We start from the raw sequence: 20,877 nt of genomic DNA on the forward strand, positions 1-20,877 counted from the left end.
TCTTTATTTGCATAGGCAGCTCAGGGGGATGCAAGGAAAGAGGAGGAATGAAGACTGGGAGAAGGGCAGGAAGCTCCTCCTGGGGTCTGCCCCCAGTCAATATTGAAATATTTTAGTGTCCTAAACGGATTAAACCAGGTCTGTTAATAATGGAAACTCAGAAAGGCAGAATGACCCCACCCTCACCTGCCATTAATTAACTAATTAATTGTGCCCAGAACCTGGGATTAGGATTGAGCACTTTACTCCATAAAGACATAAAATTCCTGAGGGAAACTCCCCAAGATGAAGTCTGGCAATGCAGGATTAGGTAGACACAGCTTAAAAATTCACGTTTGCCAGAGATCCCAGTGAAAATGCTTGGAAAAGAGAGGTGACAACAAAGAAATGAATTTTTTTCAGTGAAATCCAGGAATGGAACTCACTCTGTCTCCTTTCGGCCCCGCGGGTCCTGGATAGCCTGGAGATCCCTGGAATGAAAAATAAATTCTGCAGTATTAAACAGACAAACAGCCCCAAGACCATGGGTGCTGATCCCTGTCAGTGTCCCAGGCCAGGCTGGACAGGGCTTGGAGCACCCTGGGATAGTGGGAGGTGTCCCTGCCCATGGAATGGGATGGGTTTTAAGGCCCTTTCCAACCCAAACCACCCCAGGATTCCAAATACTCACAATTTCACCTTGGCTGCCAGGGAGCCCCTGCAAAACAGGACAGAGGGATACTGGTCACTTTTTTCTGGAATGGCCCTTTGGAGGAATTTGTTAGAACCAATCCATACCATGATTCCAGGGGGACCTGGAGGACCCGGCCGGCCCGGCCTGCCCGGCAGCCCAGGAATGCCATCCTTCCCAGGGAGACCCTAAAAACATGGAAAAGAACAGTGTGCGGGGGGGAGACCTCAGACATGCAAACTCAAACAGCTTCAGGCAGCACCCTAACACTTGAGGGCATTCCCAAATCCCAGAGCTAATCCCTTTTCCTGGATTTTCAAAGCCAGCATGGAGCAAGAGGAGCAAAACACCAAGAGAAAAGATCTGAGGGTGATTCTTTGCTCAAACTCTTCCTTGGTCATAATTTGGTTGCATTTACTGCCAGAGGGCATGGATGAATGGGAAGGAACTGGGAAGGAATTTGGGAAGGAATTCCTGGCTGGGAGGGTGGGGAGGCTCTGGAATGGAATTCCCAGAGAAGTTGTGGCTGTCCCACCCCTGGAAGTGTCCAAGGCCAGGCCTGGACAGGGCTTGGAGCAACCTAGGATAGTGGAAGGTGTTGAGGATGGAACTGGATGATTTTTCAAGTCCCTTCCAACCCAAACCATTCCATGGCTTCATGATATTAATTATCCAAGTGGATCATGCTGTAGGGCCATTCCCTCAAGAGCTGGACTCAATGATCCACGTGGGTCCCTTCCAGCTGAGAATATTCCGTGACTCACCCGCTCCCCCTTCTCTCCCTTCGTAGTGTGGGGGTCATAACCCCTGTGAGCAGCTGAGCCCCTGGAGCTCTTCCATGGAAAAGAGAAAAAAAATTATCAGGGAATTAATATCCAGCAAAGGATGGCAAATAAACCAGGGTGACCAGGAAACACAGACTAAAACATTTTTTGGCTTGGGCAAGAAAAAGGGAAAAGCAAAGTTGTGACCATCCTGCAGAATTCTCAGACATTTAAAGTCTATTCCCATGAATTTATAATGTGAATTTTTAAGATATCTAAGTGTTCTGCAGGGGCTTTATCCACCAAAACATTCCCAGCTCTATCCTGGCTTCCCCAGTTCCACTCTCTGGATTTAAAAGGTTTCTTTAGGGCTGGACAGTGAGGTCAGGATGCCCTAAATCTGCTCTGATTCTGCTCTGAAACTTCCCTCAGGGAAGATTTTCCTTGTGTCTGACCCACTCCAAGCTGGATTTACTCCCATGAGTAGGAACTCACCTTTCCCAGTGGGATTTGGGTTCCTGGAAGCTGAGGATCAGAACAAATGGCTTCTATGAGTTCTTGGAGGATTTGGGGGAAGTCATCGAAGGTGCTGACGTAGAAAACGTTCTGGGGGTTCTGCTGCAGCAAGATCCTGTGGAGCTCCAGGGGGTCAGCTCCTGACACCCCCACAGCAATGACACGGAGCCCTGGAATGACATGGATTCCACCACTTTTAATCCCTGGGATCAGAGTTTCCAAACCCCTACCCGGTAAAAAACCTCTGGTGGGATCAGGTAGAACCCACAGAGAACTGGGTGTGAGTCACAGCACACCAAGACAAGTGGGCAAGAGAAAAGAGAAAGGATAAAGGAGGGAAGGAACCAAGAGTGCCCTCAAAGTGGCTCCTCACAAAGTGCACCACCCTCAGCATCCTGGAAATTCATGGAGAACCAAGGGAAACCCAACTGGGCAACCTCAACCCCCTGGAAATTCATGGAGAACCAAGGGAAACCCAACTGGGCAACCTCAAACCCCTGGAAATTCATGGAGAACCAAGGGAAACCCAACTGGGCCATCTCAAACCCCTGGAAATTCATGGAGAACCAAGGGAAACCCAACTGGGCAACCTCAAACCCCTGGAAATTCATGGAGAACCAAGGGAAACCCAACTGGGCCATCTCAAACCCCTGGAAATTCATGGAGAACCAAGGGAAACATAACAGGGTAACCTCAGTCCTCTGGAAATTCATGGAGAACCAAGGGAAATCCAACTGGGCAATCTCAAAACCTCCTGGGAATTCATGGAGAACCAAGGGTAACTCAACTGGGTATCCTCAAACCCCTGGAAATTCATGGAGAACCAAGGGAAACCCAACTGGGCCATCTCAAACCCCTGGAAATTCATGGAGAACCAAGGGAAACCCAACTGGGCCATCTCAAACCCCTGGAAATTCATGGAGAACCAAGGGAAACACAACAGGGTAACCTCAACCCTCTGGAAATTCATGGAGAACCATGGAAACAAAGTGGAGTAACATCAACCCTCTGGAAATTCAGGGAGAACCAAGGGAAACAAAACGGGGCAACCTCAAACCCCTGGAAATTCATGGAGAACCAAGGGAAATCCAACTGGGTAACCTTAACCCTCTGGAAATTCATGGAGAACTGAAGGAAACACAACAGGGTAACCTCAACTCTCTGGAAATTCATGGAGAGTCAAGGGAAACACAACTGGGAACTCCTACCCAAGGCATGGGCTGCTCTGGCTGGGGACACCACATCATCCTGGGATTGTCCATCGGTCACGAGCACCAGGAGGTGAGGAAAACCCGGTCTCATCCCTCTGGAGGGCTGGAATAATTCCTTTAGCACGTAGGATATGGCATGGCCTGAGCAGACAGGGAGAGACAGGGTGGGAGTCTGGATTAATTCCACAGCTTTGGACTCAGCATCTCCTTCCGTTGGTGGAGGATGAAGGGAATTCCTCAAAAGTGGAAAGCCCTGGGTATGGGAAAACGTGTTTTGGAGGATAACAGCAGGAAATCAGCTCGGCTGGAATGGTTCTGGTGGAATCAGGAGATAGCTTTGGAAAAGGGGAGCCAAAATATTCAGGAAATTGAAGCACTTTTCTTACACTTCTGGAATAAAATTCACAGAATTCCCATTTTCAAATATCTTTGGAAAGACCAAGAAAGTTTCATAAAAAAACCTCCCACAGACTGAAATGGTCAAGAAGCTCCCAAACACTATGGAAATATTCCTACACGGAGTAAAATGTCTTTATTAACACAAATTCCATAAAAAGAAGGATTAGAGGCAAGGTTAGCCAGGAACTTCCAGCCTGACCAATTCCATGCCTTCTTTCCCTAAGCAATCCCACAAAACTTCCTGTATTTTTACTTTTCCTGATTTTTTTGTGCTCTTGTCCAATACCAGTGAGACAGGATGAGGGATTTGGGCGCCTCAAATGTGAAAAATTCATTGAAAAATCACAAAACTATGGAATATTCCAGGATGGAAAGGATCCACAAGGATCATTGAGCCCAATTCCTGAATGGTCTATAGGGGGATCAAATCTTGGAGTTACTGGCACCAGTTTCTAACCAACTGGGTTAAACAATTAAATTAAAATTAACCATCTTTAATTTACCATTCCTGGTTGTGTTCCTCCAGGGAACCAGGTATTCCCAGTGCCCAGCTGGGAATGAGCACATGGAAAGTGTCGTCCCTCTCTGAGCTTTTTAAATGAGACAAAATATCTGGATTTCAGGGATGCAAGAATGCTTCAAATCAGCCATCCTCATGTTTATGGTGTAAAAACCTCCCTCAAGTGCAGGCAAAATCATAAAATAATGAGGAAAACCCAGGGGGAAAACCAGGACATGGATAAAGCACCAAGTGGTTGGAAAAACCACTCCCGAAAATCAAATTTAATCCATTCCTAAATTTGAAACAACTTTGAGCACGACATTCCCACCAAGGAAATGGCTCCGAACCACTCAGATGAATGTTTTCCTTGACTTCCAGGTTCTGTCCTGGGCCAGAAGGATCATCCCAGGTGTCCAAGTCCCCTCCCAGACCTGTTTTGGTGTTGCCTCCGGTGTAGCTCAGCCCCTTGATGGCTCCGAGGGCTCCGTTGCGGTCGCGGTGTTGGCTGAAGTGAAAAGCTGCCCTGGGCTCCTCGCTGTACTGAGCAACAGCAACCTGCCCAAAACAGGGGTTAAAATCCCCAAACGCACAGGAATCGGGACAGACTGACTCCAGGCAGAGTGTGGTGCACCGGGAATGGGAAGAGGTTGAATTCTCTGGGAAAAGGGAGTCAGATCCTCACCTAAATCAAATTTTTTTTATGTTCCCTGAGTTATTTGTTGACCCAGGGGGACATCATCATTCACCTAAAACCTCCAAGCAGAGTCCAAGAAATTTCCATTTCCTGCTCAACTTAAACCAAGCTCCATAACTTTTCCTTCCTAATTTAGATTAAATAAATGACCCCAAATAAATGAGGAACTGAGTCTTCCCCTTGGCTTTGCTGTCATTAAATCCTTCAGGCTTCATTTGCCCTGGAGGTGATTCCCATCACGACCTGGAGCTTTGGTTCTCTGTTTGTTGGAGGAGGGAGCTGCTGGGACATCCTGCAATTCCCACTTGGATTTCCAACCATTCCCACTCTGGATTCTTACCTGTCCTCACTCTGGATTTCCCAACCATTTCCCCAACTCTGGATTTCCCAACCATTTCCCCACTGGATTTCCAACCTGTCCCCGCTCTGGATTCCCACCTGTCCTCACTCTGGAATTCCAACCATCACCACTCTGGATTCCCAACCATTTCCCCACTCTGGATTTCCCAGCCATTCCCCAACTCCGGATTCCCACCTGTCCCCACTCTGGATTCCCAACAATTCCCCACTCTGGATTCCCAACAACTCCCCACTCTGGATTCCCAACAACTCCCCACTCTGGATTCCCAACAACTCCCCACTCTGGATGGGGTCAGAAATGGGATCCAGGAGGGGAATATGCACCCAACAAATCTCTGGGCTAACCTAGACAGCATTTCAGGTGTGGAATTTGCTTTATTCCCAACGATTCAGTCTTGGAAAAATAACCAAGAAATGGAAATCTACCCAAATGGGAAAGCTGACATTGAGGAGACTTTAATTCCTGTTTTCTTTTGTTCTGCACAGGTCTTTCCCTGGCCTTTCTGCTCCATAACTCCTGGGCGAGCAGACTCTGCTCCAGGAAAAAAACTTCAGGAAAGGGAATAAGAAAATCTTGCCTGTGTCCCTTCAGGTCCAATCTTGGGGAAATAGGAGACGATCCGGAAGAGGAAATCCTTCACTTTATTGAAGTTGCTCTGGCCGATACTCGAGGATTCATCCACCAGGAACCCAACGTCTGCCTTGAGCTTCCCACAAACTGCAGAGGGAAGAGAGGAATTCCGTAAGCCGAGGGGTCCTGAAGCACACTCCCTGGGTTTTTTGTGTTCAGAGCAACAAAACAAACCCCAAACCTCTTGTGATGGCAATTTTTGGGTGAGCAGCACCACCTTCACCCCTCAGGGTAGTGCTGAGGCCTTCACTGCATTTATGGGGTTTGGGCCTTCCCTGATGTGCACACTCATTATTCAGGGAATAAAACCTAAGATAAGTTTTAGCTTAAAATTAAGTTTTGGCTCCTGGGATCAGAGAAGATCTTGGTCTCTAAGCTTTGGATCAGAGAAGGTCTTGGTCTCTAAGCTTTGACTATTTCTACATCATCATCATCATCATCATCATCATCCCCACACTCACTTGGCCCAGGCAGGGTTGTCAGAGGTGCCGACACCGTGCTGGTCCAAACTGGGGGCTCTGGGAGTTTTGTACTGGTGGGCACTGGGAGAGGAGTGGTCCCCACACTGCTGGGAGATCCAGATGGAGATTTCCTCGTATCCAACGGTGCTGCTGGAGCAGTTGGTGGCTCCCTGGGAGCTCCTGCTGTAGGATCCAAACAGAAAAGGTGAATTTTAAACCTCTTTTGGCCTCTCCAGCAAAGAGAAAAAGGGTATAAACCCCAAAAGTCAGCCTCAAGAGCAGTTTCCCCTGGAAAATCCAGGTCTCCATCCTTTTCCCTGGAAAATCCAGGTCTCCCATCCTTCAGACCTGTTTGTCCAAGCAATGTTGTCTCTGGTCCCTCCGAGTCTCCAAACATTGGTTTTATGGAAAACAAATACGTTTCCTTGGAGCTCAGCCCTGTCACTCGATAGGATCGGGAAGCTGCTGGTAACAATTCCTGGGAAAGAGCAGGAGCTGTGGAAAACAGGAGGAACGTGACTGGGAGCCAGAAAAACACCGAGTAATTCCCATTTCGGTGGCATCACTGTTGGCAAACAGCAATTTGGGGATGATTCCCTGGATTTGGAGAAGAGGCAAAAGCAAATAATTTACAAAGTGCAATGGTCGGGTCCTAAATCAGATGAAATCAGGTTGATTTTGTGCATTGGAAATTTGGAATTTATGCCAAAATTTAGGGAATTTGGTGCAAGTGGTGCTCAAGGCTGAGAGAGCAATTTCTATCCAGTGGTTCTTATGGATAGAAACAAGATTATTTTCTGGGAATGAATGGAAAGTTTGATGAAAAATAAAATCAAACTTGACTGAGCAATTTGGTTGCACACAATTCATAGTTTTGATTTAAAATAATGATAGGGGAAAAAATGTCATAATAAAGATTGACATTTCCTGAGTGCTTTACTTTAGAAATAATAAATTATGAATTTGACAATGTTCAAAGTGGAATTTGTACCTTTTTTTTTATCCTGAAATAACATTTTATGTCAAAAAAAACACCCAAAAAGCTCAGTTTGTACGGCAAGAAATAAAACCAGTGCAAATAATCTGCTCCACTGTCATCAACTCATAGAATTAAGGTTGGAAAAGATCTCCAAGGATCAAATCCAGTTTGCTGTTCTCAATTCTCCACAAAACTTTTTGTAGGGGAGGTTTTCCTCCTTTTAATAAAATGGTAAAATCCCTCTTGAAATTTGACTTAAACTCTTGTGCTTTCCTCTTTTTAGGAAGTCGAGTCAAAATAGCCATAATTGGTTTATTTTGTCTGGTCCACAGGGGGAATGATCCCAAGTGGAATAGAAAGGGATCCAATTTTTTATGGGACAGGCTGGATGGAATCAGCAGGGGAAAGGGCATTAAATGAGCTTAAAAAGGAGCAAGGAAAATGCACAATAAAATAATGTTTATTTAGGGAAAAAAATCAAGTTGTGTGAAGGAAAAATAATCAAGACAAAAATATAGGGAGCAAATTTTAAATTGCTTTTATACCCCAATGTTGGCAGTCGGGATAATTAACCAGAAAAAGTTGGGATTACTCACTCAGGAGCATAAATTTTATCCTATGGAGAAGTGGAGTCAGGATTCATCTGCTGGTGATGGGAAATCAATATTTATGAACCCATTCCAGCTGGATCGATGGAGGGAGGGCACAGGGGGACTGTCAGACATGGGATTATCCACTCCTGATTCCCTGACAACTCTGAAATCAGGGATTTCTGCATCCTTCCAGATCAATATTTGAACAGCACAGCATGGGAAGGGGAACAGTTGCTTGAGATCATTAAAATCACCCCAGAGATCCAAAGGTTCTGTTCCCAAATCACTTTTCCATAACATTTATCCCCAAAAAATGCTGCTGTGACTCATCCTGAGTGACACAACCTGCAAGTACAGAGCTGCCAATCCTGAAATATCCTTGGAATTTAAAAAAAAATAAATTAATGCTCCTGGTAGCTCCAAAAGCACTGCAGGGAGCACAGGGAATTCAGCTGGATTTGGTTTCTTTATTGACTTTGGACATGAACTGACCCTAGGAAAAAAGTTTGTGGTTGAAGCCACAGGGACAGGGAACTTCAAATTCACAGAGGATTTGATTTTAGTCCAATCCAGGAAAAAATCATGGAGTCAGTGCTTTAAAAGGGCAAATCAATTGGGAAAAGGAATGGTGAGGAATGATTAAGGAATTTTTAAAAGCCCTTGACAGCAGAGCAGAGATTTGAAACAGATAAAAATGAGGTTTTATGGATGACAAAAATCCACCTTTTTTTTTTTTTTGGTGGATTTGATGGACAGGAAGGGACACAGATAATGCCAAAATTCCTTTTTCCTGACCTATTCCCACCTCTCCTTTTTTTCTTCCTCCCCATTTGCAATGGCCAAATGGGACATTTTGTGAGCCTCCTCCAGCTCCCATTTTCCCCTCTTTTTCAGCCAAATGGAGAAGCTGAGATGAAGGAACCCACGGAAAAACCCCCAGGGCTCTCCTGCTGAACAGGATCCAGAGGAGCTCAGGAGATGGATCAGGGTTTCCTTCCCACACCAAATGTTACCTGAGGACAATCCCCACGTCAGTAAATAGAGGGATGCTCCAGGAACAGCATCCCAGGACAACAAAATGCTGGAATCCGTGGCCTCCTGCACGGTGAATTCCGTCACTCTGGGCAAATCCACTGTTGGAAAAGCAAGGGACAAAGCTTAGGGGACATTTGTGCCTCCCAAATTCCATGATTCTAGTGAGAGGAAGGAGTTCCTCCAGCGTTTCAGGTGTTTTCCAAGAAGCTGAATCAGACCAGGTTCTCATATGGTGGGAATTGGGGGAGATTTTGTCAGATCTTCAGTCTGGACTTTAAACTGACTGAAACTTGGGGTTTTTGGGATGGGTAATGAAGTTTTTCCTGTGATTTTTTTTTTCCCCAGATGCTCCCTGAAATCCCAGTGTTGGCTCCACATCCCTTATTTTCTCCTTGGTTTGGTCTCAAACCTGCCTGCTTTGGCACAACTCATGAGGGATGTTGGCCTTTACCTGCTGGAAAAGGTCAAGATATTGCATAAAGAGGGAATTCCAAGTTAACGTGCCACAGAAATGGGAATTGTTGGCAGGGGAAGACAGGGAAATCCCAATATTCCTCGGTAATAAGTAGAAAGGATCAATGTCTGTTTTTTGGTGGGATCTCAAAAGAAACAAGGCTGAGTTGGACAGGGCTTGGAGCAACCTTGTCTAGAGATAGTGCTGGAAGTGGAGGATCTTCAAAGCCCCTTCAAGGCCCCAAAACGTTCTGGAATTCCAAGAATAAGGAATCTATCAGCCAAAACTGCTCTTTTTCTTTCACTCCCCTGCAGAGATGCTCTCATCCCAATCCATGAATCCCGTACTCACAGGTTTTGGCCGTGAGGACCGTGGGGTTTCCCTCCTGCCCCTTTCCCACTGCGGACACAGAGACGGTGTAGGTGGTGTTGTCCTTCAGTTTGGGAATTGTGAAGGAAACTGCCTCTGCTGGGACCAGCTGGGAGGATTCCGAGTCACCTGGGAGGAGACATCCCAAAAAATCCATGGTGTCCACGGAAAGGGAAGTGGAACAGCCATTGTTACAGCAGCTTCACACACATCTGACAGGACCTGGCCAGGGAGGAGGCTGAGGAACTCATTTTCCCCACGGGGAAACTGAGGCACAGGCAGCAGAGAGATCTGGTCACAAATGTGGAAAGGAACTAATTCTTGGAATTCCTAACTATATTTATATCCTTGGTTAGAGCCTAAAGCTTAGCTCAGGACTCGTTTAGAGGAGTCCAACCTGTCCCTGTAGGCACTGAAGTCCTCACCTACGGAAAAAGGAATTTCCTGAGCCAAACCCCCCATTTTTATAGGTTCCTTGTGTTCCCTGACCAAGGATTGGGATTCTTACCATTGGATGGCTCCCAGGATATCTTGTAGTGACTTATCCCAGGAAGCCTTTTCCAAGCCAGCTTCAAAGTGTTGACTCCAGTGTCGGTAACCCTCAGGTCCTGGATGGCTGGGATGGGGTTGGAATCTCCAGGAGGAGCTGGAAAAATGAACCAGGATAAGATTTCAGCTCGGTCCCAGAGCAGCACCATGGCTCCAAGCTGTGGTGGAGGAGAAAAATATGGGCATTCATTCAATATCTACTTTCCAAACATCATCCAGGATGCCAGGCTGAAATTCCTAATGGATCCATGGAATCCAAGCTGAGGAACCCCATCCACATCTCTCACCGCCCACACCACACTGGTGAGACACAGAGAGACATGAAAAGAACTCCAGGAGAGGATGGATCATCCAGACACATCTTCAAATTCCATGAAAAACTCACTGAGATGGACTCAGGCGAAGAAGACACGGAAAGGAGCCAGTTGGAAGAGGCAGAGCCACAATCCAAGGATTTCCCAAAACCTCAAGAGTGCAGGCTGGTGAGTGACCTTGGGTGGTGCCTGCGGGGAGGCTCCTGCATTCCTGAGGTCCTTTTGGATAAACAACTCCGGGAATTGTGTTGATAAATCCAGGACTGTCCAACATGCCAGAAGGACGTGCCACTCCCTCCCATGGGAACACCCATGGATTATTGCCACCAGCAGTGAGGGCTGCCAATGCCACCACCATCCACAGGATATCCTGAGCTGGATCCACCAGGATCATGGAGTCCAGCTCTTAAATGGATGAACACGAGGACTGAACCCAAAACTGTGGTGTTTTTACCACCAGGCTCGGAGCCAATCCAAGCTTTGCCTCCCAGCTGGAGGAGGGTTTTTGCAGCAGGACTTACCCGTGTGGTGGGTCAGGGCCACCTCGGGCCCCTCGGTCCTGCTGAACACAGCCTGGACACTGACCCTGTACAGGGTGTTGGGCTCCAGGTGGTCAATCCGATGAGCCAACACTCTGCTGCCCAGGTACCGAGTCCTGGCAACCTGTTTTCCTGGAAAAAACAGGGATATTTCAGAGCCTGGAGCTCACTTCCTTCCTCCAAAGGAAATTGCTGCATTGCCCAGAGCTCTGGGGATTATCTCCGTAAATAAAACCATGAAAACAAAGAAGAGGAAGGACCTCCAACAGGACAAAGTTTCCCAGCTGTGGGATCTCTTTCCTACCCCCCAGGAGCGGGCCAGGAATTTGGGAAGGTGCCTGGAATGTGCTTTCCCTGCTCACCTTTTCCTGCTCCCACGGGGCTCCAGCTGAGTTTGAATTTGGTGGCAGCAGCTGTGGCACTCCAGGCCAAGGACAGGCACGTGCTGGTGTGGGACGTCACCTTGAAGTTGGAGACAGATCCCAGAGGAGCTGCAGGACGGGGACAACATCAGGAGTGTGCTGATTCCTGCCCACAGGCTCTTCACTGACACGTTAATGAGTCAAAATTATATCAAAGAGTTGAAAATGGCCTCTTTGTTTATCTCTGTCTCCTCATTCTCACCTGGAGAAACACCACTTTTTACTCCTTGAGGTTGTGAAGGAGCATGTTCTGCCCTAGATCCAGAGGGAGCAAGGCCAGGACAGGCCAGGGTGATGGGGACAACATCAGGAGCATCCTGATTCCTGCCCGCAGGCTCATCACTGACACGTTAATGGGTCAAAATTGCATTGAAGGGTTAAAAATGGTGTCTTTGCTTATCCTTGGTGTCTCCTCATCCTCACCTGGAGAGACACCACTCCTTGAGGTCATCAAGGAGCACGTTCTACCCTAGATCCAGAGGGAGCAAGGCCAGGCCAGGCAGTTCAGGGATCCATGGAGTCAGGAGATCCATGTCCCAGTTCCCCAGGTGAAACACCCACCCAGAGCTCTCCTGGCTGTGAAATATTCCCTGTTCTCTTCCCCACAAGGGTCAGACCACTTTCTCCATTTGGTATTCCAGGATTTCCAGTCACCTGCTGCCACTTTGGAACCTTTTCCAAGAATCCCACCTCTGCTTTTGGATCAGTGGTGCTGCCTCTCCCGGGCTCCCAGGGCAGCAGAAGTTTGAGAGACATGGACAAGGTTTGTCCATCAACTTTCCCTATTTCACACAAAGGATTTGCAGCTGCTGCCTCTTGTCCAGGGAATCTGATCTCCCAGAAGGATTCCTTTGGAATTATGGAATCCTTTGAGGAAGGAGACAGCCCTTATGACCAAGCAAAAAGGACTGCATTAGGATGTCCCACCCTCTTCATCTTCCTGTAGATAGGAAGCTTAGGTTTCCTACAGCAGATCTTTCCCAGATTTCCTATTCTTCAGATTTATTTTTTTTAATGGATTCTAACAATGTTGAGGACTCAATATTGGTGTGAATTTTGGGATAATTTGGAAGCTCAGTGAGTGCAGATTGGGCACGTCACCACTGGGGAGGGACTTTGGATAAGGGACAGTGGCTTTAAACTGAACACAAGCAGGTGGAGGTTGGATTTTGGGAAGGAGTTCCTGGCTGTGAGGGTGGGGAGGCCCTGGCACAGGTTTCCCAGAGAAGTTGTGGCTGCTCCATCCCTGGAAGTGTCCAAGGCCAGGTTGGATGGGGTTTGGAGCAAGCTGGGATAGTGGAAGGTGTTGGAACAAGATGGGCTTCCAACCCTTCCAACCCTTCTGAACCTTCCAATCATTCCAAACCTTCCAACCATTCCAAACCTTCTGAACCTTCCAACTCTTCCAACCCTTCCAATTCTTCCGAACCTTCCAACCCTTCCGAACCTTCCCGCTCTTCCAATAATTTCGACCCTTCCAACCATTCCGAACCTTCCAACCATTCCAATTCTTCCAAACCTTCCAAACCTTCCGAACCTTCCAACCATTTCGAACCATTCCGAACCTTCCAACCATTCCAATTCTTCCAAACCTTCCAAACCTTCCTACTCTTCCAACCATTTCGAACCATTCCGAACCTTCCAACCCTTCCGAACCTTCCAACCATTCAAATTCTTCCAAACCTTCCAAACCTTCCTACTCTTCCAACCATTTCGAACCATTCCGAACCTTCCAACCCTTCCGAACCTTCCAACCCTTCCGAACCTTCCTACTCTTCCAACCATTTCGAACCATTCCGAACCTTCCAACCCTTCCGAACCTTCCAACCCTTCCGAACCTTCCAACCCTTCCGAACCTTCCTACTCTTCCAACCATTTCGAACCATTCCGAACCTTCCAACCCTTCCGAACCTTCCAACCATTCCAATTCTTCCAAACCTTCCAAACCTTCCTACTCTTCCAACCATTTTGAACCATTCCGAACCTTCCAACCCTTCCGAACCTTCCAACCATTCCAATTCTTCCAAACCTTCCTACTCTTCCAACCATTTCGAACCATTCCGAACCTTCCAACCCTTCCGAACCTTCCAACCATTCCCACTCTTCCAATCATTTCAACCCTTCCAACTCTTCCAACCCTTCCGAACCTCAACCAGTCTGGGATCTTACAAATCTGAAGCTCTTCCCAAGCCCGGAGCACAGGAACGGCCCCAGTCAGGGACACACGAGGTGGAACCAGGTACACAGAGGTTACGTCCTGTAGTAGCTACTCCACCATCCCACCTGCACTCACCGGTCCTGGCCGAGGTGGTGACCCCGGGGCCCTCCCCGGAGCCGAAGAGCACGGACAGAGAGATCACGTACTCGGTGTCAGGGGCCAGGCTGCGGAGCTGGTGGGACGTCACCGACCTGCCGAGGGACAGGTGACGGGGACGGTCCTTGCCAAAGAATTCTTTGGAAGAGAAAATAAAACACAAGAGGAGAAAGAGGCTGGAGAGCAGCTCTGTTGCGTCCTGGGAAATCCACCGTGCTCCCTCTGCTGGAGGACACCTGCTCCAGGACAATTCAGGAGGAATTTCCTCATGGAAAGGGTGCTCAGGCGTTGGCAGGGGCTGCCCAGGAAGGTTGGGAGTCCCCATTCCTGAAGGTGTCCAAGGAACAACTGGATGTGGCACTTCCATCACAAGGTGGGGATTGGCACAGGTTGGACTTGAGGTCTTTTCCAGCCTCAGTGATGCAGGGATTCCATGTGTTCACCAGGGCAAGGGAGAGTTTTCCTGTGGTTATTTAGTTTGGAATTTTAACACCTATAGGATCCAAACCAGTTGAGAGGAACTGAACCCAAACCATCTAACATCCAGGGGCCACAGGAAACTGGGAATGCTCCCTGTCTCCCTCCTGGGGACTCACTGTGTGTGGGGCTGGGGCCAGGTTGGTACCTCAGAGCCAGGAATAATCCCTGGCTGCAGTTGACACTCTGGAATTGTGGGAGAGGCTGCTTGGAGCAGTTCATGGGCTGGACCTGCCCTACCCCCACCATTCCTGAGGTTCTCCCACTCCAGGGAGAGCAGAGACGGATCTCACCTGGTGTTGGACCCCAGGCCACCCTGTACCCGGTGGCTCCCATGACTGAATCCCAGGACACCAGGAGGCTGTTGATGGAAATCTCGCTCACTTTCAGCATCTGGACAGTGCTGGATGCCACTGCAGGAGAGAAGAGTTGCCCAGTTCAATTGAGGTCCCAACAGCTTCAAAGACGTCTGTCACCCTGATTTTTTCAGATTTTCTAAGCCTTCTGATGTTTACATTCTTGTAACGAACTTTCTCACACACTTTCTGTAAATAACTCATTGTTTTGCATTCTTTTATGGGAGAAGAGAAATTTGATAGACTGTTGGTTTGTCCAGTGTCATTGGAGAGGTGGCACTGTCACCCTCCAATCCACTGTCACTTTTAGAAATCTATAAATAATAAATAATAAAATTAGAAATTAAATAATAAAATAATAAATATTATTTTACTAAAATAATAAAATAATAAAAATAATAAAATAATAAAATAATAAAATAATAAAATCAGAAATTAAAGAATCCTCATTTACCTTGAAAAAAACCAGCGTGTCTGCTTTGTGTTATTTCATATCCTATAGTAACAGACGTCCCCAAACCCAATGACGCAGAGAAGTGACAAAAGTGACACCAACTCTGTGCCAGCACCCCCCACGTCTGCAGGGGCTGAATGCCACCCCTGCTGCAGGACACTCACCTGTGGTGGCTTTGCCAGTCACCACCGGTCCCTCGATGTCCCCAAAGATGGGGTTGATGGTCACCGTGTGCTCCATGCCCGGCTCCAGCCCCTGGATCATGTAGTAGCTGTAGGAGCTGCCGAGGGTCACGTCCTGGATGCTGCCCTCTGGGAAGGAAACCGTGTCCTCTGGCTCAGCCCCTGTCCCCTGCCCGTGTCCCCTGGCTCAATCCGTGTACCCCGGCTCAGCCGGTGTCCCCTGCCCATGTCCCCTGCCTCAGCCCCTGTCCCCCGGCTCAGCCCATGTCCCCTGCCCGTGTCCCCTGGCTCAGCCCACGTCCCCTGGCTGTGTCCCCTAGCTCAGCCCGCGTCCCCTGACTCAGCCCCTGTCCCCTGACTCAGCCCCTGTCCCCTGCCCGTATTCCCTGGCTCAATCCGTGACCCCCGGCTCAGCCCCCGTCCCCTGCCCGTGTCCCCCGGCTCAGCCCACCCCACCCTGTGGCACACCGGGACCACCCTGGGTTGGGGAAATAATCCGCACCCACCCGGGAAGAGCTCAGGGATCAGGAGGCAACTCACGGATTTGCAAAGCAAAGGGAATAAACCAGCAAAACCCCAAACCGGGCATGTTGGGGTCTGGGAGGGATCCCATAAGGGGTCCACAGCCTGCCCAGCCCGGGGTGACTCCGTGCTGGAATCATCCTGCCTTCCCTGCACGAACTGAAGCCAGCGATGCCCCAAAGCCCAATTTTAATGTCCTTGTTCTGAGCTAAACCCAGCTCAGCTAAACGTGCCCGGCAGGAGAAGAGCTAAACCCGAATTCCTGCGGATCCACCCCGATTCCCAGTGGCAGGGAGGCGCAGGCAGCAGGATGTCAAGGAAAACCTCTAAAAGAGGGAAAATGCCTTTTCCAGTTTGGTCACTGGATGGTGCCACGTCCCCATTTTCTGTTCCAGCAGCACCCGGAGCCCCATCCCCCTTTTCCCACCTGCTCTCCACATCCCCCACCTCCAGTTTGTGTTCATCTAATCCTGGTTTTAAAAGTCAGACGAGGAAAACCAAACCCCTCCCGTGCTTGGGACCGGCAGCAGGGTCCGGATCCCATCACCACATCCCTAAACCCGGGATGGGGTGGAATTTGGGAACTGGACGAGAGGCCAGGGGGGGCTGCCCTTGGGATTTTTTCACGCCTGGAATTGGGTTCCAAGTGAAAAAGCAGCTGGAAATTCGGGGTGGAGGGGATGTGGTTGTCCCACTGTCCCCTCAGTGTCCCTACTCCCAGATCAAGCTTCATTCCTAGCTGGGATATTGGGCACAGCCTGCTGAGGTTTGGGTTCATTACAAAGCCATAAAAGCTGTTTCATGCCTTCCCTGTGAAGGTTTTCCCCTCCTGGTGACCTTTGGAGCTGTTCTCCCACTAATCCCCACCTTTCCTGGCGGGAGATGTCTCCTTCCACCATAACCAGGGGAGCTGAGGGAGAGGAAAATGTGGTTTTTGTTCACAAGGCTAGAGCCCAGGTGTTGTGACATCCCTGAGCCCCAGAAACATCCATCTCCCAAGGCCAAAATCTGCCATCAAACTGGAATTTCTCACTCCTGCTCCCCCTCCCATGGAAAATACCTTTGGGTTCAGGGCAGGAGAAAAGCTCCAGCTGCAAAGGTGGATCTGTCTCCAAACTCCCAAATTTGCCTAAAAATGAGGATTCTGGGGGATGCAGCCTGGTTTTAGTGCTGCAGAGAGAAAAGCCACGAGCACAGGCACTTACAGGCTGTCCCCCCAAAAATCACATACTCAGTTGCCCCCCGCCCCCCCCAAAAAGGGGTGACCCCAAATACTCAGGGCTGTGCAGCTCTGCAGAGAGGGTTTTCCCAGCTCCTCTCAGCCATTCCAAGGCTCCTCAGGTCCAGTAAATCCATGGAATAATAATTCCATGTAACAAGGCTGGATATCCACCAGCCTGCTCCACGCAGAGCCACAGCAGGAGCTTTTGTATCCATGGCAGAGAAAACTCCACTGGTCACAACCCCCCCAGAAAAACCCCAATTCCCTCTGGACACAGATGGAATCCAATCCAATCCAAAGCGCATCCAACACCTTGGGAATCTCACAGCTCCCATCTTTCCATGCCCTGCTCACTGATACACAGCCCAGCCCTGTCTGTACCTGCTGATGTCCAGGTGAGCCTGAATCCCACCCCATCCCTACCTGCTGATGTCCAGGTGAGCCTGAATCCCACCCCATCCCTACCTGCTGATGTCCAGGTGAGCCTGAATCCCACCCCATCCCTACCTGCTGATGTCCAGGTGAGCCTGAATCCCACCCCATCCCTACCTGCTGATGTCCAGGTGAGCCTGAATCCCACCCCATCCCTACCTGCTGATGTCCAGGTGAGCCTGAATCCCACCCCATCCCTACCTGCTGATGTCCAGGTGAGCCTGTGTCACACTCATCCATTCCAGGTGAGCCTGTATCCCACCCTGTCTGTCCTTGCTGATGTCCAGGTGAGCCTGAATCCCACCCTGATTGTACCTGCTGATGTCCAGGTGAGCCTGAATCCCAGCCCATCCATACCTGCTGATGTCCAGGTGAGCCTGATCCCCACCCTGTCTGTCCTTGCTGATGATGTCCAGGTGAGCCTGCATCCCACTCATCCATTCCAGGTGAGCCTGAATCCCACCCCATCCAAACCTGCTGATGTCCAGGTGAGCCTGAATCACATCCCTGTCCTTGCTGATGTCCAGGTGAGCCTGAATCACATCCCTGTCCTTGCTGATGTCCAGGTGAGCCTGAATCCCACCCCTGTCCTTGCTGATGTTCAAGTGAGCCTGAATCCCACCCCTGTCCTTGCTGATGTTCAAGTGAGCCTGAATCCTACCCCATCCATACCTGCTGATGTCCAGGTGAGCCTGAATCCCACCCCATCCATTCCAGGTGAGCCTGAATCCCACCCCATCCATTCCAGGTGAGCCTGAATCCCACCCCTGTCCTTGCTGATGTCCAGGTGAGCCTGAATCCCACTCATCCATTCCAGGTGAGCCTGAATCCCACCCCATCCGAACCTGCTGATGTCCAGGTGAGCCTGAATCCCACCCCTGTCCTTGCTGATGTCCAGGTGAGCCTGAATCCTACCCCATCCATACCTGCTGATGTCCAGGTGAGCCTGAATCCCAGCCCATCTGTACCTGCTGATGTCCAGGTGAGCCTGTATCCCGTTGCTCCCCGCACAGGGCTCCACCGGGCCTGGAGCGTGTCCGTGGTCTCGTTCTGCAGCAAGAGGCTCTCCACGGGCAGGAGCTTCACTGGAAGGAGGACAGGGAGGAAAATTTCAGAGCATCCATTTGGGAGTGGAGGGCTTTGCCGGCTGTTCACGAATGTTCCTCCAGCTCAGCTGGGTGAAGGGAACACCTGAAAGGAGGTGGCCGGGTGGGACTGGGCTCTGCTCCCACGGAATGAGGGAATGGCCTCAAGCTGTGCCAGAGGAGGTTTACATTGGATTTTGGGAAAAACTTCTTGATGGAAAGGGTGGTCAGGCACTGGAATGGCTGCCCAGGGCAGTGGTGGAGTCACATCCCTGGAGAGATTGCAAAGCCACCTGGATGTGGCATTTGGGGACGTGGCTGGGGATGGTTGGATTCAGGGATCTTAGAGGGTTTTTCCAGCCTAACGATTCCATGAGAGGGATTTCCAGGAGCTCCTGCCCAGGGGCTGAAGGCATCTCATAAACCAGAGCTAGAACAGCCCAATCTGTCCCTGTCCCCTGTCTGGGACCAAACAACTTTGTGAAGTTGGGTGCAAAACAGGAGGGAAAACCATCTCCCACATTCCCCCAAACTGCAGGATGGCACCGAGGGTGTCCATGAGGGAAGAGTTAGGATGGAATTGGGAAGATCCTGGTGCACGAGGGCACCAACTCTGAGGTGAGGACACGACAGCTGGGGACAAAAAGGACCAACCACAGGGTCCCAGCTCTTACGTGTCCTCCCCAGAGCAGCCACGGGCTGGCTCGGGCCCTCAGGATACACGGCGTAGATGCTGATGCTGTATTCCCTGTCCTCCTGCAAGTTTTCCAGCAGGTGGGAAGAGACATCACCCCGCAGGATCTGCTCAAGGGTCACCCCGGGCTTGTTGGCTGCAAAATCAAGGAGAAAAGGGATGGTGAAGCCTTCCCACGAGGCTAAATCCCACAGGGAGGTCTTCACACCATGGAGACGGCTCAGGGGCGTGGTTGGAGTCTCCCAATCCATGTGGTGTTGCTTGGAATTCTGGCTGTGCTGTCTCAGCCCTCAGATCCCACAGAGGGGAGTGGGAGGCATCCTGAACTCATCCCAAATCCCCACCAGAGCAGGCACTTGAGAGGGAAAAGCATCTGGATGTGCCAGGGCAAAGAAGGAATTCACACCGTCATCCTCAGCTTGTTCTTCCAAGGAAAAGTCCTTCCAAGGACTCTCCTCTATCCTGGAAGAACCACAATATTTGGAAAAGTCTATCCTGGACTTTTTCCAGAGTCATGCCAGGAATTCACAGGAGCTTCCCTTGGATCACTGCTCCTTTTAAAGCAAACGCAAAGAAAAAAATAAGAAAAATCAATTAAAAATTGATTAAAATTAATAAAAATTAATAAAACTCACCCCTGGGGATGTAGATCTTGTAGCCCTCCAGTTTGCCCACGGGAGGTGTCCAAGCCACCCTCAGGCTGAAAAGTCCTTCTTCTATCACACGGAAATTGGTGACTGGAGGCACAGGAGCTTTGGGGACACAAGAATAGGGCAGAAATGGAGGTGGCAGTGCCGGAATATTGGAAAAGATCCTTGGAAAATCTTTTGTCTTCAGGGACAGAGAGACACAAAGAGGAGAAGCACCAACTCTGACTCCTTAATACCAACGGTCCCCCCCTACCAACTCTTTTTCCACTTGAAAATAGGGACGAATCATCCCAGGGCAGAAAGTTTGGGAGTTTTCTCTGGGAATGCTGTTGGGATCTGAAATATCCTCTCACAAGCAGAGGAAATCTACCCTGGGCAGGGGAAACTCCGCAGTTCCTGCAGACTGAGCAGGAATCAAAGCCATGAATCAAAGCCTGCTTGGCTCCCACGGCCACAGTTCCAAGGGAGAGGAGCCCATTTGGATCCAGCCAGCCATGGCAGACGGATTTATGGCTCCTGCCTCTGGCTTCGTGTTGGGGATAATAAGAGGAGAGATCAAATGGCTTTATTTCCACCCATAAAGACATTCCATCTTCTTCCTGGCAAGTACAGATGAGTCAAACCTCATTGAGGAGCTTTATTTATTCATCCTGTCAGAGATCTTCCCTCAAGAAGACAAACAATCCCAGACGTCGCAGGGGGTGCGGGGAGGAACAAAAGGCAGGGAAGAAAGGAATAATTCTCTACAAAACCCCTCGGGCAAAGCAGGATTGGAGCTTCATCCAGGCAGCAGAGTGGGATTAGTGAACCCCTTAAACTCTGAAAATCCCTAAAAGCAGAGGTGATGAAAGCCCAGTCTCACTTTCAAATGTTCTCCTGACATATCCCGTATCCCTTCTTGGGAATGGAGATTCCTGCTTTGGGTGGGGACACCACTCAAAGTCACCCCTTGAGGGTCAGCAGAAGAGATCTGCCCCTGGACATTGGTCTGGGTGAGTGACATCAATCTCTACTTCAATAATTGGAG

At 49.5% G+C, this 20,877-nt stretch overlaps 1 protein-coding gene across 1 annotated transcript in view; it reads right to left on the bottom strand.

The window, feature by feature from the left end:
* Positions 1 to 20,877, bottom strand: part of LOC119707937 (collagen alpha-1(VII) chain-like) — a 50,558-nt gene that overhangs the window by 21,552 nt on the left and 8,129 nt on the right. Inside the window, exons 8-28 of the mRNA XM_038153599.1 lie at positions 19,836 to 19,952; positions 19,181 to 19,336; positions 18,390 to 18,506; positions 15,228 to 15,374; positions 14,547 to 14,666; positions 13,756 to 13,914; positions 11,403 to 11,531; positions 11,023 to 11,172; positions 10,147 to 10,284; positions 9,621 to 9,767; positions 8,794 to 8,913; positions 6,557 to 6,703; positions 6,209 to 6,391; positions 5,695 to 5,834; positions 4,494 to 4,617; positions 3,159 to 3,302; positions 1,930 to 2,120; positions 1,435 to 1,503; positions 778 to 858; positions 671 to 697; positions 426 to 470 (exon numbers count right to left, since the gene is read on the bottom strand). Coding sequence (XP_038009527.1) covers positions 426 to 470; positions 671 to 697; positions 778 to 858; positions 1,435 to 1,503; positions 1,930 to 2,120; positions 3,159 to 3,302; positions 4,494 to 4,617; positions 5,695 to 5,834; positions 6,209 to 6,391; positions 6,557 to 6,703; positions 8,794 to 8,913; positions 9,621 to 9,767; positions 10,147 to 10,284; positions 11,023 to 11,172; positions 11,403 to 11,531; positions 13,756 to 13,914; positions 14,547 to 14,666; positions 15,228 to 15,374; positions 18,390 to 18,506; positions 19,181 to 19,336; positions 19,836 to 19,952 — 2,651 coding nt within the window. The remainder of the gene's footprint in view (positions 1 to 425; positions 471 to 670; positions 698 to 777; positions 859 to 1,434; positions 1,504 to 1,929; positions 2,121 to 3,158; positions 3,303 to 4,493; positions 4,618 to 5,694; positions 5,835 to 6,208; positions 6,392 to 6,556; positions 6,704 to 8,793; positions 8,914 to 9,620; positions 9,768 to 10,146; positions 10,285 to 11,022; positions 11,173 to 11,402; positions 11,532 to 13,755; positions 13,915 to 14,546; positions 14,667 to 15,227; positions 15,375 to 18,389; positions 18,507 to 19,180; positions 19,337 to 19,835; positions 19,953 to 20,877) is intronic.

This window comes from Motacilla alba, chromosome 1A (assembly GCF_015832195.1).
Source record: "Motacilla alba alba isolate MOTALB_02 chromosome 1A, Motacilla_alba_V1.0_pri, whole genome shotgun sequence".
In the NCBI taxonomy this organism is placed as follows: Eukaryota; Metazoa; Chordata; class Aves; order Passeriformes; family Motacillidae; genus Motacilla; species Motacilla alba.